General features: G+C 41.3%; 1 protein-coding gene across 2 annotated transcripts in view; it reads left to right on the top strand.

The window, feature by feature from the left end:
* PLCL2 (phospholipase C like 2) overlaps positions 1-17,858 on the top strand; it is a 120,801-nt gene that overhangs the window by 1,146 nt on the left and 101,797 nt on the right. For both annotated transcript variants that reach the window (XM_015407039.1, XM_015407038.1), the window contains exon 2: positions 20-585. In XM_015407039.1, coding sequence (XP_015262525.1) covers positions 283-585 — 303 coding nt within the window. In that variant the 5' untranslated portion in view covers positions 20-282. The remainder of the gene's footprint in view (positions 1-19; positions 586-17,858) is intronic.

Raw genomic sequence — 17,858 nt, 5'->3', positions numbered from 1 at the left:
CTCCCTCCCTCCCTCCCAGGTGCTGAAGAGGCACGACCGAGGCTCGCCGGAGCGGGACTGAAGCCCTCGCCGTGGCGCTTCGCAGCCTGGCCGGCGGGGCAAAAGGCGCTCCGTGAGGAGGGAGTCTGTTGCAACTGGCTTCCGCGCAGCTTCTAAACAGACGCCGAGAAAGGGGGGAAGCGGAAGAAGAGGAAGCAACGCGACCGTCGCCGAGCTGCTGCTGAGGACGAGGAGGAGGAGGAGGACGAGAAGAAGGGGACGGCGGCGTTCCCGGCGAGCCTGATGGCCGAGTTTGGTAGCCGGGGGGGCGGCGTCGGCAGCGGGGGGATCCCCTCCCCCTCCCCGAGTCCCGCGCGGGGCAAGGCGGCTTTCAAAGCTGGAGATGGCGAAGGGGGCGGCGGCGGCGGCAGAGCCCATTTGGACGGCGCGGGCACGAGGGTTTCCAATGGGGACTGCGCCCTCGTGGGGGCCAGGGAGGACCTCGGGTCAGCCCAGCCCGGCAGCCCTGGCCTGGAGAGAGGCTACCCCACCACCCTGCAATCAGAAGGCAAAGCCGGTATCCCCAGGAAGACCAGTATCATCAAGGTAAGAGGAGGTGCCTCCCACCATTCTCGGGGGGGGGGGAGGGGTTGGGTTAGGTTGAAATCTGTGGATGGCTTGAGTGGGCAGCCGTGTCCTGTCCGAGTGTGGGGAAGCTTTGCTTTGGAGCCCCTGTGTGGGGGTTGTGCAAGTGCTGAAATGTGATGTTGGGGGGGGGGAGTTAGTGCTTCTCAGATGTAGAGCGTGCAACCCGCTTTCCCTGCAGAGCTTCCATTTTTTTTGTGTGCCGATTCCATGGGGATGCTGAGTGCACCTGTGCAGAGCAGTCTTGTACCTTGTTGACAGGCGCACAGCAAGTGAGCCAAAAAACAGGGATAAATGAATGAGGGAGAAATATGAACACCCTCATAAAAGTGACAGCTAATCTTTACCTGCAGCCTCAACCTTTCTTAATTATTATCTACACACTGATGTTGCTGGTAGTGTGGCGTCACATAGCCAATGTTAACCTCTTGCCAAGATCAGAGTAGCTAATTTTAGTTGCATCTGGTGAATGAAATGTTTGTAGAAAGTCTAGTCCATCAGCAGCAGATTTTGGAATTCTGCAACAAACTGCAGGACCTTGCTTAGAGAATCAAGGGGAGTACAAGGACAGGCTGTGGTGGAATGCACTTGACAATCATGCACCCGCCCTTCCTGTTAAGGAGAGGTGATGTTGATTGTTAAACCACTCGCAGCAGGGTGCATGTGAGGGTGGGGGGAAGTCTGCAGTACAGAGTCAAAGTTCTGTTGCCTCTCTTGCAGGTATTGTTTGATATTCCCAGAGTCTGTCAAATACCTTTGCACTCTAAAGATAATTTCTGACCTCTGTGATTGTATTCTCCCACAATCCAGAGAAGGATATTGTAATTTCTGATGTAGTACTGGAATCTGTTAAGTGACACTTCAGAATGCTGTTTTGTTTATATAGCAGTGCATAGTCCAAAAGAGTCAAGGTAAATCTACTTTGTTGCAAACTTTTTGCTTGTTTCAAAGCTAAGGGAGGGTTCAACAATGTGGCAATATAAAGCTGGACTTTGACTTAATTCTAGCACAATTTATTTTAACTACATGTAGATTTGTTTTCTGACAGATTTAAGACATCACTCCTTAGTGACAGCTATATGTGATGTAAATTTATCTTCTCCTAATTTGTTTCTTATTGTTACAGTCACCTACTGTACCATAGGGTTGTGCCTGTAGGGACTTAAAATGGACTGAGGTTTGGAATTGAGCATCCTTAACCACTCAAGGGCACCTCATTACCCATAAAAAATATGGAAATGCTGTAAGGTGCCCAGTTTTATGGCATGCCATTGAGGCTTTGTAGATACATTTAAAGTTATATGGATGTATTCTCTGCACATGCCGCATAAGCAAATGTGCAAGGTTAGAATGTCCACTTACTGAAATGCCACTCTGAGGTATATGTAGCTTTAAGGCCATTCAGGATTGTTCTCGAAGAACTCAGCTACTAATACAAGAGCTTGGCAAAATGTTTTACAAGTGAGTGATGTTAATACAACTGCATCCATTAGTGTAGTCCTAACAAGAAATGCATGTGCCTATTGAAACTAGTCTTTGTTTCATGGTACTGTGGTGTGCCTGCCAAGTGCATCTGGAGTTCCTTAGTTATACTGAAAATTTATGTTGGGATGTTATAATCATGAATGTATGTTAGTGCAGTTCATATTAGCACTAATTTCATTATGTCAGCAGTGCTCACCATAATGACACTGAAATTGGCATTCTGCTTCTCTTCTCCAGTATACTTTATTATATTTTTAATGAGCAGTGTCTGCCTTATCTGTTTAGAAGCTGGGGTTGGTTTGTCTGCTGTTATACCAATGTACCCTTGCCTCCTTTCTCCTCCTTCACTGTTTTTCCATTGTACAGACTTATGGCCTGCACCTGTAAGCCATTCTGGTTTGGTAACAGGCCAGAATATTTGATAGTTAGATCCTGGTTTTACAGTGTGGGGACAGTTTCAACATTATGATTGCCCTGGGACCTGAGTCTTGCATCAGTACTAGGGCTGGTGGCTTTTGGGTGGGGGGAATCTAAGAACTTCCTCCAGTTCTTGGGAAGTGCTATTCTGTGTTATGTTCAGGATTTATAGTATTTACAGTACTATCCTAAGCAGAGTTACATTCTTCTAAATTCATTGGAGCCAATGGGTTTGGAAGGGTAGTACTCTGCCTAGAATTACATGGTTAGATCTGCTTCTGGGCAGAATTCAAAAGGTGTTTGTCGTTGCCTTTAAAGCCTTAAATGGTTTGGGACCTAGATCTTCTGGATGGGCTTTGAGATAGAGGCTTCTCTATTTTGGCTTTCTGCCTTTGGAACTCCTCTCTTTAGGAATTTGCCTGGTGTCTAGTTTAGGCTTGTGGTGTAAATGTTTTGCTTTGGCTAAACTTTTTTGTTGATGTATTGGCTTGGTTTGTTGATCTGTTTAGTTCCCATCTCCCCTCTCCTTTAATTAAATGATATTTTAGGCATTTTATTGTTGCAATATTGGGGCTTCTTATATAGAAGTGATTTTTTTTCTCTTAAAATTTTTGAATGAGAAATCAGAAGCTGCCTCTGGAACCTGTTTTGGCCAAGAATTTGCAACCTAAACACTTCTTCTGTAATGATAATATCAAGAAGTGTTCTTGTTTTCCAAGGCGCTGGTCTGCAAGTTACTTTTTCCATGTGGGGTGCTACTTCCATATAGCTACTCTTTGTGCCCTATCTGTATCTCCCCCGTGACTTCTGGTGTTCATAGAGAGTTTCCATGCCAGCACTGGATGATGAAATGGAAAGTGGGAGAGAACTCTGTGTCTCCCCCCCCCCCCCCCCTTAGGATGATGTTTTGGCTGCATTGTTATGAGCTGTGTCCTTGCCTTTGAAGATAATGCAGTTGCTTAAACAGAGTTACTCCTAAGTTTATTGAACCCAAGAGGCTTAGAAGGTTGGAACTTTGTTTAGGATTACACTGTTTAGGATTGTACTAGAAGTTCCCTTTTGTGTTTTCTCCTTTTCTGCTTCCAAATGGGTTTGGCAGATGGAGTATCTTGTTTGAATATGCTGCTGGGCAAAGCGAGTAACTTTTTCTAGAGGTGAAGTCCTGTGGATTCTGAACACTATCTGTAAATCTGTGTTTTTTAAGAGCACCAGCAGGGCGTTCTTTAGTCATACTTCTTCCTTTTTCTTATCTGAAAAGTACTCGTTACTAATTTTTCCTGGAGAAAATGCCACAAAAGGCAATGGCAGTTCATTTGGCTATTTGACGTTAAGTGAAACCAGTACATTTCCACTTTGCGTCATGCTTGGTGCCTGCGCACTTCTGTTCTGAATATGGTTTTTAAAAATCAGCCAGTGAGGATATGTTGTATAATGTATGTATTAATCTTGTATGCTCTTTGACTTTATGGCCCTTTTCTTCTTTAGCCCAATCACTTGGGGGGGGGGGGATCGTAATCAAATGGACTTCTTAACTGTACTCACCATCTGCAAGTGAGTCATCTTAAAGAAACTGAAAGATACTCTGATAATCCCGGAAGAACATTACTAAAGATAGTAGTAGCAGCTACTAGTATAGAATAATTTCAGCTACTCCACAGCAGATTCTGCCAAACCACAAATTGATCTTATAGCTGCAAGGTAACATGTACTAAAATTGGTTTTTGTTATTTGTATATGTAGAGTGCTAGGACAGATACAGCTTCTCTCAAAAGAGAAAGCGGTATTCAGTCTTCTGTGCTCATCTTGAAAAACAACACTGTGGTGAGTATCCTCTATGGTTAAAATTGATGAATGGAATGCTTTCGTGACACAGTCTGGAGCTGTCCATGTGTAAAAAGAGACTGGGGAGGAGAACCTGGGGGGGGGGGCAGAATGGGGGTGACAGCATCATCACCACTATGCTTGGCCCCAAAAGTTTAGATTTTCTGGAACAGACTCAGCTACTGTTTAAGGTACAAGAAAAGGGAAAGTTCTTCCTTGCAGCGTTTCAAGCTGAATTTATTTGTAACCGTGTGCTGCAACCACATTAGGACATAGAGTACTCTAAAATGTCTCCATTCATTTTAGGATGCATTGTTTAGTCTGCACAAAAATGTAACAAAGGACAAGAATGCCCCGCATTGGTTACCAGTCTGTTTAGACTGGATTTGGTCCTCTGCTAGGTCTTGCTGCTATTGGAGCCCTTTGTTTACACAAGAGCCACCTAAACTCAGGAAGCATAATAACCTTCTTCTAAGTGCACACTTTGGAAAGCACAGAAGTAAAGCAATGAAGCATTTTATGTTAGCTGTAGCCTCCCTCAGGTTTCTGGAACAAGGTAAAGGTGATAGAATGCTGAAGCTGACATAGGGTGTAGTCCTAAGGACACTTTCCTGGGAGTAAGCTCCATTGAACAGCATGAGACTTACCTCAACCTGTATCTGCTTAAGATTGCTCCCATACAAGATTTCCTCCATCATTTCTCGGCTTTAACACATCAGCTCACTAAACGAGACCATTCTTATACAGTATATATGTTCCATGTAATGCAGTGGATATGTGCTTAACAAGAATGTAAGGTAAAGTAACCTATGAAGTGGGGAAAATCAACTGAAAATTTCATTCTGGTTATTCTGTGATAAATGAAACCAGTGCATTTCCACTTTGTGTCACGCTTGGGGATATTGTTCTACAGAACTTTCCTTATTGATCAGTGCTGGCATCTTTGAGGCATGTTTTGTTTAGGTCTAAATTTAGGCCTGATTTATAAGAAGAAAAAATATTAAATGTCCCATGAATTTGGAAAGATGCACCATCTGATTCCAGGAACCTTCCAAGTGTTTTATGGACTACTGCACAAATAAAAAGACTGAGTGGGCTTATTTGTGTGTTGGATGTCACAGAAGCCAAGGATTTACAATAGGCTTTTCTCAGAGGAGGCATGGGTGATTCTGTTGTCTTATGAAATGGGGTTTTTTTGCTCAATACACCTCATTAACATTTTTCTTGAAGTGGCTGGCCTACTGTGATGAAAGCATCCGTGGCTTTGCTAGGGATATAAGGAAACATGGACTGCTATTCTAGGCATACGCTAGAAAATAAGCCTTACTGAATTCATTTGGGACTCGTATCTGAGCAAACATACCATGCTGATGGAGTACTGCACACTTTCTGCTCTGTTTGGTTTCTTAAATGATAACTCTCCTATTTTAGTTCTTCCTGGCAACCCTTCACAACGATGTGCTTTATGCTCTTTTCCTTCCCTTCTTTTCCCCTTTTCCTCTGTCTCTACTGTGGGATGCTTTTGCATCTGGTTCTGTGAAGGCAGGATGATTCCAGGCTGGCTGTGTCTTCTGACAATACAGTGCAGTGAGGCACATTCTATGCTCTTCTGCTTTAGGCAGGGGCAGAGCTGGAATTTACTTTTGTTCCCAGGTTTGTGACGATATTTGTACCATACCAGGTGACAGGCCAGGCTATAGAACAGGTAGACATGCTACTATGCTGGAAAATGGCAGACGTTATTGCCTTTTTGTAAGAGTCTGAAAGCTTGCTTTGAAATTGCTTAGTAGCATGTTATAAAGCCTTTTCATAGTGTTTCTGACACAAAAATCGTGCTGATTAGTACACTTAGCTTTCAGCTACGGTTGGATAAATTCATTTGCATATGAGCAAAATGGAGTAGAAAAATATTTCTGAAGGCTGCATTTTGTAATATTAATAGCAGTAATGTTTTTGCTTACACTGTAGGCAATTTGTACTTTGCAGCTTGTATCATGAAAATAGTGTTTGTGTGTTCACAGTAAACTTATGACCGTTAGTTTGTTTTCAGACTGTGGTTTGGTATTCTTAATTGGCCATAATATTAGAATAGCTAATCACAGTTTGTGCAAATATTTGTTGCCTAGTGTTTTTAAACAGTTAACATTTTTGCCTGAATGACTGCTACAGTTGTAATGTAACCCTCCGCTTATAAGGGCATTTATTCCCCTTTAATGACATAGTGACGTCTTCAAAATAGGGGTAGAATTTGAACATACTGCTCCCTAATACAATTCTGGTTGCATCTGCTGAACTACGCTGCTTCTTAACTTTAAAAACCAGTTTCAGTTCTGTATAGCTATAGGAAACAGGTTCAGAATGCGAAAATATTAGGGGCCTGGCAATGTCATCCTAAGCAGGTCTACTCAGGTCTGTTCAGTGGGGCTTACCCCTAGGAAAGTGTTCTTGGTTTTAGAATGCTAAGAATTCTTTTTCAGAAGCAACTGTTCTGATCAGTCCTGAGGCATGGGTCTCTCTGAATTCTGCTCTGCCCTGCCATGCCTTTAAGGTCGGGTTTGAAACACAGCTTGAAAAATCTGTAAAGTACTAGTTACCCAAGAACAGTCTGTAACAACCTTGTGGGTATCAGGTGTATCCTCCATGCATACAAGACATGTCCTACCAGTCTTTTTCCTGGGTCAGCACCCTTCTTTTTACCTAAGAGCCAAGGGAACTCTCTTAAGGCATGGGACACTGCTTTTCCACTTGTGTTTCTCAGGAAGGTAGGTATACAGCTCTCCACAGCACACACATATTGATGCTTCTTCAGGGCTTCATGCTACTGTCTATCCTGTGTATGTAATGCTGGGGTTGTCTTTAACAGCTGAGTCAGCATTAACTGGACACAATCGCATTCCAAGTGAGTGGCTCCACACTTGCGTTCCTTCAAAGCACATGATGTTACTGCCGCATATCTGTTGGCTACCGTTCTGCATACTAAAACCAGGATTAAGCTACATTCTTGAAGGAGAAGCTTGTTTCCATGTTGTGTGCATGTATGTACAATTATTTTAACTGTACTTATTTAGAAAATGTTTATGCTGCATCTCCAGGAAACTGCCCAAAGTGGGAATTTGCCCCAAATCAAACATGATAAAAATACAAAACGTGAAAAGTTGTTAATTAACATTGAAAAGCAACAACCAGAGCATTTAAATGTAGATAATTAAGCAGCTTAAGAGGAAGACCAGTTTTCAGACAAAAGAGGGTAACTTGGGGTGCTAGGCAAGTCTCAAGAGGAAGGGCATTCTATAGGCAAGGTACCACTACTGAAAAAGCCCTATCTGTGGTTGCCACCTGCCTCACCTCTGAAGGCAAGGGCACGAAGAGCAGGGCTTGTGTGGTGGATCATCTTAACTGGTGGGCTGGACAATATGGGAGGTAGCAGTCCTTCAGGCACTCTGGCCTCAAGCCATTTAGGGCTTCAAAGTTAAGAACCAGCACTTTGAATTGTTCCCAGACACAAATGGGCAGCCAGTGCAGATCTTTTGGCACAGAGGTGATACAGTCCATATATCCCACCACTGACAGAAGACTGGCTGCCACATTTTGGACAATGGAAGTTTCTGGACCAGTTTCAAAGGCAGTGCTCTATAGAGTGCATTACAGTAATCGAACCTGGATGTAATCATAGCATGGATCACTGTGGCCAGATTGCACTTTTTGAACAGTGGCCATAGTTTGCCTGCTAAAAGGCACTGTGTGCCACTGAGCAGACCTGGGCTTCCAACGACATGCCAGGATCTATCAGCACCCCCAGGCTACAAACCTGCTTCCTCAGGGGAGGGCAGTTTCCCCAAGGACAGGCTGAGTCCTCAGTCATTGAAAAGCTGCACTCTGGGTTGTGCGTATGTTTGTATGTGATTGATTACTGGCACTAGAAGAGCTTTATTTGTAAAGAAAAGGGGCCAGAAGTCAGCCTTTATCTACCTGAAAATCATTGTCTTGACCCATAGGTATATTATTAGCATTCTCACAGAGAGGCACTATTTCCCAGACCTGTCAACACCAGCAAAAGCAGTTCTTTTACAATTTTCCTAAAATTCTCAGGGAGTAATCCTAACCAGATCTCAGAATGCTACTGAATCTTGTTGTGTCAGGCTTACTGCCAAGAAATTGTTCTTACAATGGCACTGTCCTTTTTTTCTTTTTAGTTTACTGCTTTTAAAGATTTTAATTAATCATTGTTGCAGAGAAACACCTCAAAACAGACAAGCCAGCATGGTGTAATGGTTAAGAGCGATGGACTCTAATCTGGAGAACCAGGGTCAATTCTTCACTTCTCCACATGAAGCCAGCTGGCCGACCTTGGGTCAGTCACAGCTCTTTCAGAGCTCTCTCAGCCCCCAGAATAAGTCTAGCTCACCACCTAGTGGTACATAACGCTAAAAGACAATCGTAGGATCTCCTGGCTATACTACATACAATGCCATATGATAATAATTATTATTACTTAGCTGACTGTAGAGCAACTGTGAATGGAAAAGGGCATTATAGGAATGCAGTTTTCTTTACCTGTATGCTTTTAGTCTCCTTTATGGATAAAAATGATAAGGAAAGGAACTCTTTATAGATTTAAGAAGATTCTTACAGCCAATCAGATTATGTTGGTCCACCTTGCTCAGTATTGTCTACTTGATGGTCAGCAAAACTCCAGGGACTTAGGCAGAGAAATATCTTTCCCAATGCATGTTCACTGCAGATCTTTTAATTGGAGAAGCTAGGAATTAGACCTGGGGCCTTCTGTCTGCCAAGTGTGTACTTGTCCACTGAGGTATGGTCTTTTCCTGAAGCTGGACTGAGAAGTGCTCTTTTCATTGTGATTAATTCTCTAATGTATGGTAGAACAAATTTAGAGTCCAGTGGCACCTTTTAGACCATCAAAGGTTTATTCAAGGTATGAGCTTTCGTGTGCAAGGCACACTTTTTCAAATACATTGGAATGGTGTGTAAGGTTCAAACTTATAGACAGGGAAATTAACATGTAACATGATGATGTTTAAGATATGCAAAGTCAAAAATAACAAGCTAAGGGTATAAGGTCAACAGCTAAACCGAGAAACCTGGATCTATCTAATGTATTGTGTTAGACTTCGTTTGCTTCTGAAATGAGCAGTGCCATTAATTCCTGCTCTCTGAGACATGGTGCAATGTAGTCTGTGCTGTCTGGGCTGATTGTAAGATAAGCTAATGTGTAATAAGAATTTGTTTTTTTTAAATAATTTTTATTTTCCAAATATTTACATAAATATTCTTGAGTCTATTGTTTATTCTTTTCCTTTATCCATTTGTATACCTTTGCCCATCTTTCTTGAAATACTTTATCATCTTTCCCTTGCAATATTACACTTAAGTGTAATAAGAATTTGGACTGGGTTTTCAGCACCAAAGTAATCAGTGAAGCAGTGACATAATCCTCAACCCTTCTGAGAGTGTGCAGGACCAAACTGATTCACTGATCAATTATCTTTTGGAATTGTGCGAGAAAAGGACAGTTATATCAGTGAAGAAAGATGAATGGACGTTAGTTTAGATGTTAACTCCCCTCTCCTGATAACACTCTGGTCAAGATCAGAGCAAGCTTCAGGCTCATGGGTGATATGTGCCTGGCTCCCTTCATCACAGGGAGATTAAGTTGCTAACCTTCCTAAATTGCCGGAAACACACATGTTGGAGACTCACAAAGAATTAAAGTAGCCAGGGAAATAATTCAGGAATGTATCCCCACTCAGGTCAGATCTCCACTTTGAGGATGCTGTAGGCTCTTGAAGGGGTCAGTTCCGCCCTCCCATCTTGCTCTGACAGGGGTCCATAATATTTTATTTAATGAGAGCTACTTCTGAATAATGAAAAATATTCCAGGCTCCCTCCTTCCAACACAACGTGCACAACATGTTACTTTGTTTTGTCTAGGACAAGCACTAGAAAAGTTCTGCAGAGAAAAATCCTATGAAATAAAAGCTAACCCCCTCCCCCAGTGTGTGTATATCTTCATGATCTTTTCCTGGGTTTTCTAGGGGATGCACAGGTACTGTGCAACAGCCAGTGAGCTGCTAGTGGCTCAACAAGCCAGCTGTTGTAGACTCCTGCTTTAACCTTTTATTTTCTTTTTCCTCTCTACTGACTTCAACATCCTAGAATAGTGAGCATGTTCAGTCCTGGTTTATTTATTTATTTATTTATTATTTATTATCAAATTTATACCTCGCCCTCCCCGCAAAGGGAGTGCACCTTTTGGGCTTGGGGGGAGTGCACCTTTTTTTAACCAACTAATATTGTTTTGCATTGCTTGGAGTCCCCTGAGTATGCAGAGGCCCTGATCATGTCCAGTGATAGGTATGCAGCAATGGAGTTTGCTGCTTGAAGGAAGGAACATGCTAGGGGTAATGAGGAACTGTGATGACGGCAGCTGTCAAAATCTTCCACTTCTGGTTTCTTCCAGGTTTCAGCACACAAAAAATATCTACCCCAAATCAAGCAATCACCCTCAAATTTTAATTTGGAATAAACTACGTAGTCATTTAGGTACTGGTCCTCCATACTTAGTTACTTACAAGCATGAATGAATGTGACCCTGTATCCCTAAGCTTTTCAGGATTAGGGATTTACTATATTAAAAATCTTCCCTGCATTTAATGTTGTGGCAGATTATTACTACATTGCGTCTGGATTCAATTTAACCAAATAGCTCCTTGGACGTAATCAAAGCTATTCCCTCTTGTTTCTAATATAAAAAGTAATTGACCTTTGTATTCAGTCTTGTAAATATGCTTACTTGGAAGTAAGTCCCATGATTGAAATTGAATTTACTTTCCAAGTAAATATGCTTAAATCGCAGCTTAATGTAGTAATTATTTTATCCTGTAAGATGTTTACTTTTGTGCATATTGCCTCATAACAAACAAAAATTTTACTCACGTGTTCAGTAATGGCTTTTTATAAACTCTTCTAAGATCAAATTGGTATCCAGATTAAATATGAAAGTACAGAATGCCATCCAACAAGGGATTTCCCCGATAGCTGATGGTGGCATTGTTGTTTGTATAGTACCATATGTGTAGAGGTTTACAGAGTAACAAGCACATGGTAGATCCCTGCCTCAAGGAGTTTACAAGCTGAATTAGACTTGTACACTCAGAGTTTCATCTCTGCAGCTGGCTGTGGAAGCCTCATGCCTAAATGGAAATTGGATCTTATACGATGGCATTAAACCAGGAGTATGTGGAGTCATGACATTGACATTTGTCAGAATCCACCTCTCAGACCTCACTGTTCAAGCTTATCCCCATGAAAGTTCATTGCTGTCTAGAAGGTCTGATGACTTTAAGCTTCGGCTTGATTTGTCCTGGAGCTCCAGACAGGATATGTAGAGAGTGGTTCAGTGCAACAGAGATTGAAGAGGACTTCAGGGGGTTAGGTTTGGTCAGTGGCAAGGCATATTTTATGACAGGTAAGTCTAAGGGAAGATGAGGTTTTGAGGGAAGTTGTTTTTCTTCTGGTATTACAATGCAATATCTGAAAACAAGAAGAATAAAGCTGCAGAATACCTTTTTTGGGGATCAGCCAGTTGACACAAAATGTGCAAGCTTTCGAACTACCCATAACTCTTCATTAGGCTAGATTTATTTTATTTATTTATTATTTACACTTATATCCCACCCTCCCTGCCATACGGCGGCTCAGAGTGGCTAACAACATAATAAATATACATTAAAATTCCAATAAAACTATCTGTCACTATAAAATCAAGACAGATCTTTCAGGCCATGATGTTATGTTCTGCTCTTACAAATATATTTTATGAAACGTGTGCAAGCCTGAAACTTAACTTTATTACTAGTTTATAATGCATTCTCTAGGAATAAGTAGTATTTGTGTTCCCAGAATTCAAGTGTTGTAATGTAACAACTACAGTAGCAATTAAACTGTGAGTTTGTCAGTCTCTAATACAGAAGGCTGACAAGATGGGGTCTTGAAAACTTGACCTAGAAAACTGGCTCCCCCCCTTCTTTCATTATTTTTTCTTTTTACTTTTGTAACATCTAGTCTGATGAAGCTTGAAAGCTAGCAGAATGTTTTGTGTCATTTTGGTTGGCTCTTATAAATGGTATTATTTAGCTCTATGGGTCCATGCTATTTACAACTAGTTTGTCCAGGAAAGATGGCTTCCTTTGTTAGATAAGGATATGAGGTAGAGGTGATATATTCTCTAAAGTAGTATTTTCATTTTGTATATTGTCTTTCCTCCAAGGAGCTCTTTGCAACTGTATTTATTTTACTTCATTTATAGTCTGCCTTTCTCACTGAGACTACGGGGAGATTTTGTGAGAATATATTTGATTGGGACACAGTGGCTTGCTCATACTCAACATACTCTGTGCTGTTAACATTTGGGGATTAGAGCCCCTGTATCCTGGCAGTGCAACACTTTGTCAGCTACATGACACTGAGTTTAAATGTTACATTAACTTTACAGTTTAAACATTATATAAAATAAATATGTAAATTCTATTTGATTGCAGTATGCTTCACAATAATAATGGTACAGAATCACGATCTTCAGGAGTAACTCTATTCAAATGGTGGTTATGTGATCCTTTAGAGGTTATTCCCAGAGTTATTTTTAAATAATCGTGTGGCCGCTCCTATGTTTCTTAGTCAGAAGCAGACAGGGTTGTCTTCCGCAGTGGCAATTTTAACTATTTGCTTTATATAAGCTGTTGGTTAATCCATTTTTTCTTAACCAAAATAAACACCATCTCATTCTGTGTTGTTTTAAAATAATAAATAAGATAGTTCACTGTTCAGCCAAATAGGTAAACATTTTGGCTGTAAAATAACCATCAAAAGTAACCATGAGAAGTTTGCAGAAGACCAAAGTGCTTAGCCATTCAGCCAGTCCTTCCTGGAATACTTTCTGAAACTCTTTGCACCCATTCTTTACTTATTGATCTTGGATCTGTTTTTTCTTATAAGAGAGCTGTGTGAATATCCAGAGTCTTAAGATGTTCCTTGGCTACATTGCTTGGATTTCAAATTGCTAAGATGAGAAGAAGGAAATAGTTGTTTGGAGGTAAATAAGTATGCATAGTACTATGTCAGTTTTAGTCTTTCACTGTTTTGGATTTCTAGAAATGTCTACCTTTTTGTATATAAAACAAAGGGACTGGAAGGAGGATGTCAGTTGAGTTGGGTGTGAAAACAACTTAGCCTGTTTGTGTTTTTGCATAAATTCAAAGTCACTTCAGAGCAGCCAAACTGTGAAGTAACACACAGGCAATCTCTGGACCCATGACTTCTGTGAAACCTCAAGATGAAAAGATTAGAATTTAAACAATAAGATTAAACAGTGTGCAAGAATGCTTAAATTATCTATGTCCTTCAATGGAATAGCATTACAGACATACTTAAAGTGGTCTGCATAGAGTGGATCGGTATGTTCACTTTATGCACCAAAGTTTGACAGACAATATATAGATGTGCAAAATGCAAAGGAGTTTAGGTTCAGTTATTTTCTGGTAATGTATCTTGCATTACCATATCAGCAAATAGTAGTTTGTAAATCCCTAGCTCTTTAATGGTGGAGAAGTTTGAGTGTAATAGTTATGTGAGTTCCGAGGTAACAGTTTGTGGCCACCTTTTCCCTTTCAGGAAATGATAGCATAGAAAAATGTTAGCATAGAAAGAGGTTATGTCGGCAGTTTCCTAGAGAAAATGTGATCTAACATGACATGTAAGAGCTGTCCAGTAGTAAACAAGTTTATTTCTTGAGTTGAACATTGTGGCTTATGGAGAATATCCACTGGATTTCTAGCTCTTTATATTCACATTAACAATGAAATCTGTAATTCTGAGATATTTTTATTGTTTTCTTCTGGTGTAGGGGGTCTTCATAACTTGCCCAGTATTAATTCCTCTTCATACCTGGAATGTTGCTGAAGTGTTTAGGCATTTAGGGGTTATTACTGAATGTAAAAAGATAGATCAATATGGATAATTTGAACCAGAGATATTTGTAGTTCAGCACAGAGATAAAAGACATAAATATCTTGGTCTGCATTGATGGTTGGTTGAGCAGCCATATACACACAACTGGATTGGAACCATGCAGTGGCTTACATTTTCCCTAGATGAGTGATTTTGTGGCCACTACCATCTCATTGTCAAAACTCCACCTTCCCCAATCAAGATGTTTGGAAACAAAGTCACTGCTTTGTGAAGCTTGACAGATTGGTCTGACTTGTAGATGTGGGACCAGTAAATAGCACATATAACCTTCCCTTCCTACCTTTTGTATTTGAAACGGTTTGGATTTAAATGATTTTATTTACATTTAATTTTAATTCTTTTTGTTTAAATAGAAATAGTTGGAATGTTTTGAGTATGATATTGTCAGTGACGGTTACTAATCCATGTAACTGCAAGCTGAAAGTTGTTGAAAGGCAAACACTTTCCTCAGAATAATGCTTCTTGTAAGCGGTCTTATAGGAATTGTTCAGACTCATGCTGTGTTACTAGGCATTGGAGGCAAACTTGATTGTATTTATTATACAAAAACAAAAATTATTTGATTTATTGCTCATACAGAGAAATATTTTCCTTTTCTGAATGGCTCTCTAACTGTGGGTTAGCACATAGAATACCTAAACAGGAAACCAAAGATCAAGGGAAGGGTATGAGTAGGTAAAGCTTTTCCAACCAAATAGGACTTGGACATTTATGGCGTCCCTGGCAGAAGATGATTATTAATGACTATGGGATTTGTGAGGATGACGGACACTGACCCATCTTCCCCACTTAATTGGGGAAGAAAACTTGCTATCTTATGCTAATGCTTCTCTGTGCATAGGTTTAGGAAGAGGCCAAAGATGACTTTAAAAAAAAAACCAACACACAAAACTTAATTGTTGAATTTGTACCTCAAGCCCATAGAGCTTTCAGCAGTGTTCACAGGATTGCATGTGGAAATCTTTGTACCTTCACTAGTGGAACAGATAGCCGGTGCTGAGTTAAATGAAACGCCATAGAAAGTGAGGAATCCAGCACCACCACCCCCGAGACAGTTTCCATACCAGTTTTCATACAGTGTCCATACCAGAGAATTTGGCACCTCCTCACTTGGAAGGATCACCTAATAATTTGTTTTACTTCACAAGCAGGCAGGGACTAGAGCGAGTTACAATTCAGCTACAGTGATCCATGCAGTGGTCACTTCCAGGCTGGATCCTGGAAGTGACCACTGCATGGATCACTGTAGCTGAATCCCAGAGGGTGAGATACGAAATCAGTTGCCTGATCATACTTTCCTGTGAGGGTTGCTAGGTGACCTGGGGCCAGTCACACACTGTCACCCTAACCTATCTTACCGGGTATTTCCTCTCTCAGTGACTGAGATAAAATGGGAAATATACTCCTCCCTCCATTAAGTTCTTTCAAAGAAACAAGAAACCCATGTGCTTGCTTGTGACCTTAAGTATTGTTAATGTACTGACACACATAATATGTTCTTTTCTTACGAGTCACACAATATGTTCCTTATGTTGTGCCAGCCCTACACCACTTGAACAGAAGAATGGGTTCTTATTTATTTATACCCCACTTTTCTCCCTAGTGGGAACCCAGAGCTGCTTACAACCTGCTCACAACATTGTTCTTCCCCCAATTTTTATCCTCACGTCAACAACCCAGGCTAGGCTGAGGGAAAGTGACTTTGTGCATGCCTCTAAAGCTCCATTTAAAATGGGCTGCTCTACATGTGCAGAGTGGCTACACGTGTAACATTATCACATCTCCCTGGTTTGTCAGTCTCTGGTGTGCTGGCACTGCATAATTAGTAGTCTGAACTAGGTTTAAACAAGACTTGGGGCATGCACAAATTTGTACAGGGGACTTTTTCTGCTTCACCAGTATCACTTCTAAATTAGGCATGAGATCCTGGAACTGGAGATGCCAGTAGGAGATCGTGTGCCTGCAATGCACATGTTCTGTCTCTGAGGAAAGCCCCCTGCCTCTTTTGGATTCTCTACTTATTTTGGGACATATCTTGGTTCACTGACTTATAGCCTGTTGACCTTTTATTCACTTTTGGAGAGACTCCCAAACTTTAATATTTGCTTTCCTTATCATGCAATTCCTCCACCCTTACATGTTCACACATCTAGAGCTTGTGAATTTTAATAGCGTTTCTCATGTATTTTACCTGAGCTCTTAACTGTAAACCCCTTAATTTGGAGGCTTGCTTGCAGTGTTTTAGCTAGTCTTACAGATGTGACCCTGAGAATGCTGCCCCTGCCCCTGTTGTGATGCATCCTGTGCTGTATTTGAAAGGAGAAGCTGGCTAGGGGCAAACAAGGCCAGTCTTCTTGTCAGCATATGGGATAGAGTAGATTGATTTAAATGAGTGATTTGTGTCATGGGGGGCGGGGGGGGGGAGATTTTAATTGAAATTCCCAGGTATGGTTTAGGTAGTCACTGTATAAAAGTGCATGATTTCCCTATTGAATATATTTATTTAAAACTGAACAGACCCTTTATACAGCCTCATACATGTGAAGCTGCCTTACTCTGAGTTAGTTCACTGTTTGTCATGCACTGTCCGCTCTTACTGGCAGTGACACTCTAGACTGAGTATCAGGCAGGGGTCATTCATGTTGCCTACTACTGGGTCCTTTTAACCAGAGATGCTGGGGATTCAGAGATCTTCTTCATGCAAATTAGGCGCTGTACCACTGAGCTCTTCCACAGAGGTTACACTATAAGATACTTAAATATTTTTTTGGAAAATGATACACGATACATTGCTTAGCTTTAGAAAACAATGTCCATGATCTCAAATAGGTCTCTCTTACTGCCTGCAGTTGTTACAGGTTTTTTGTAGACAGTTGTTGGTTGGAATCAGTGCTAGAAGGTGCTTCTTTTTCCCAGTGTTCCTTCTTGTTTTGTTCTGCCCTTTTCTCTTTTATGACTGTTTTACAACTGCCATGCTCCACCCTACAAAGAAAGTAAATAATCTCAGTCAGAAGCCAGGGCTGATGGTAGCAACTGACCTGATTAGTGTTCTTGTACGAGAAGAGAAGGAGCTGCAGTGGCTCAAGTGGTTAAGACGCTGAACTGCAGGCTGTGGAAGGTCGGTAGTTCAGCAGTTCGAGACCTGGGTGCCGCATGACGGAGTGAGCTCCCGTCTCTAGTTCCAGCTCCTGTCAACCTAGCAATTCAAAAGCAAGAAATTGCAAGTAGATAAATAGGTACCACTTCAGTGGGAAGGTAACAGTGTTCCGTGTGCCTCGGTGTTTAGTCATGCCGGCCACATGACCACAGAAACGTCTTCGGACAGCGCTGGCTCTTCGGCTTGGAAACGGAGATGAGCACCGCAACCCTAGAGTCGGTTTCGACTGGCTTTCGAGCAAGGGAACCTTTACCTTTACCTATGAGAAGAGAAGATTGAATGTCTGTATTTGTTTGGTAGGTAGAGT

The sequence above is a fragment of the Gekko japonicus genome, unplaced genomic scaffold (assembly GCF_001447785.1).
Source record: "Gekko japonicus isolate JY-2015 unplaced genomic scaffold, Gekko_japonicus_V1.1 scaffold2063, whole genome shotgun sequence".
Classification (NCBI taxonomy): Eukaryota; Metazoa; Chordata; class Lepidosauria; order Squamata; family Gekkonidae; genus Gekko; species Gekko japonicus.
This window is presented reverse-complemented; position numbering and strand designations above follow the sequence as displayed.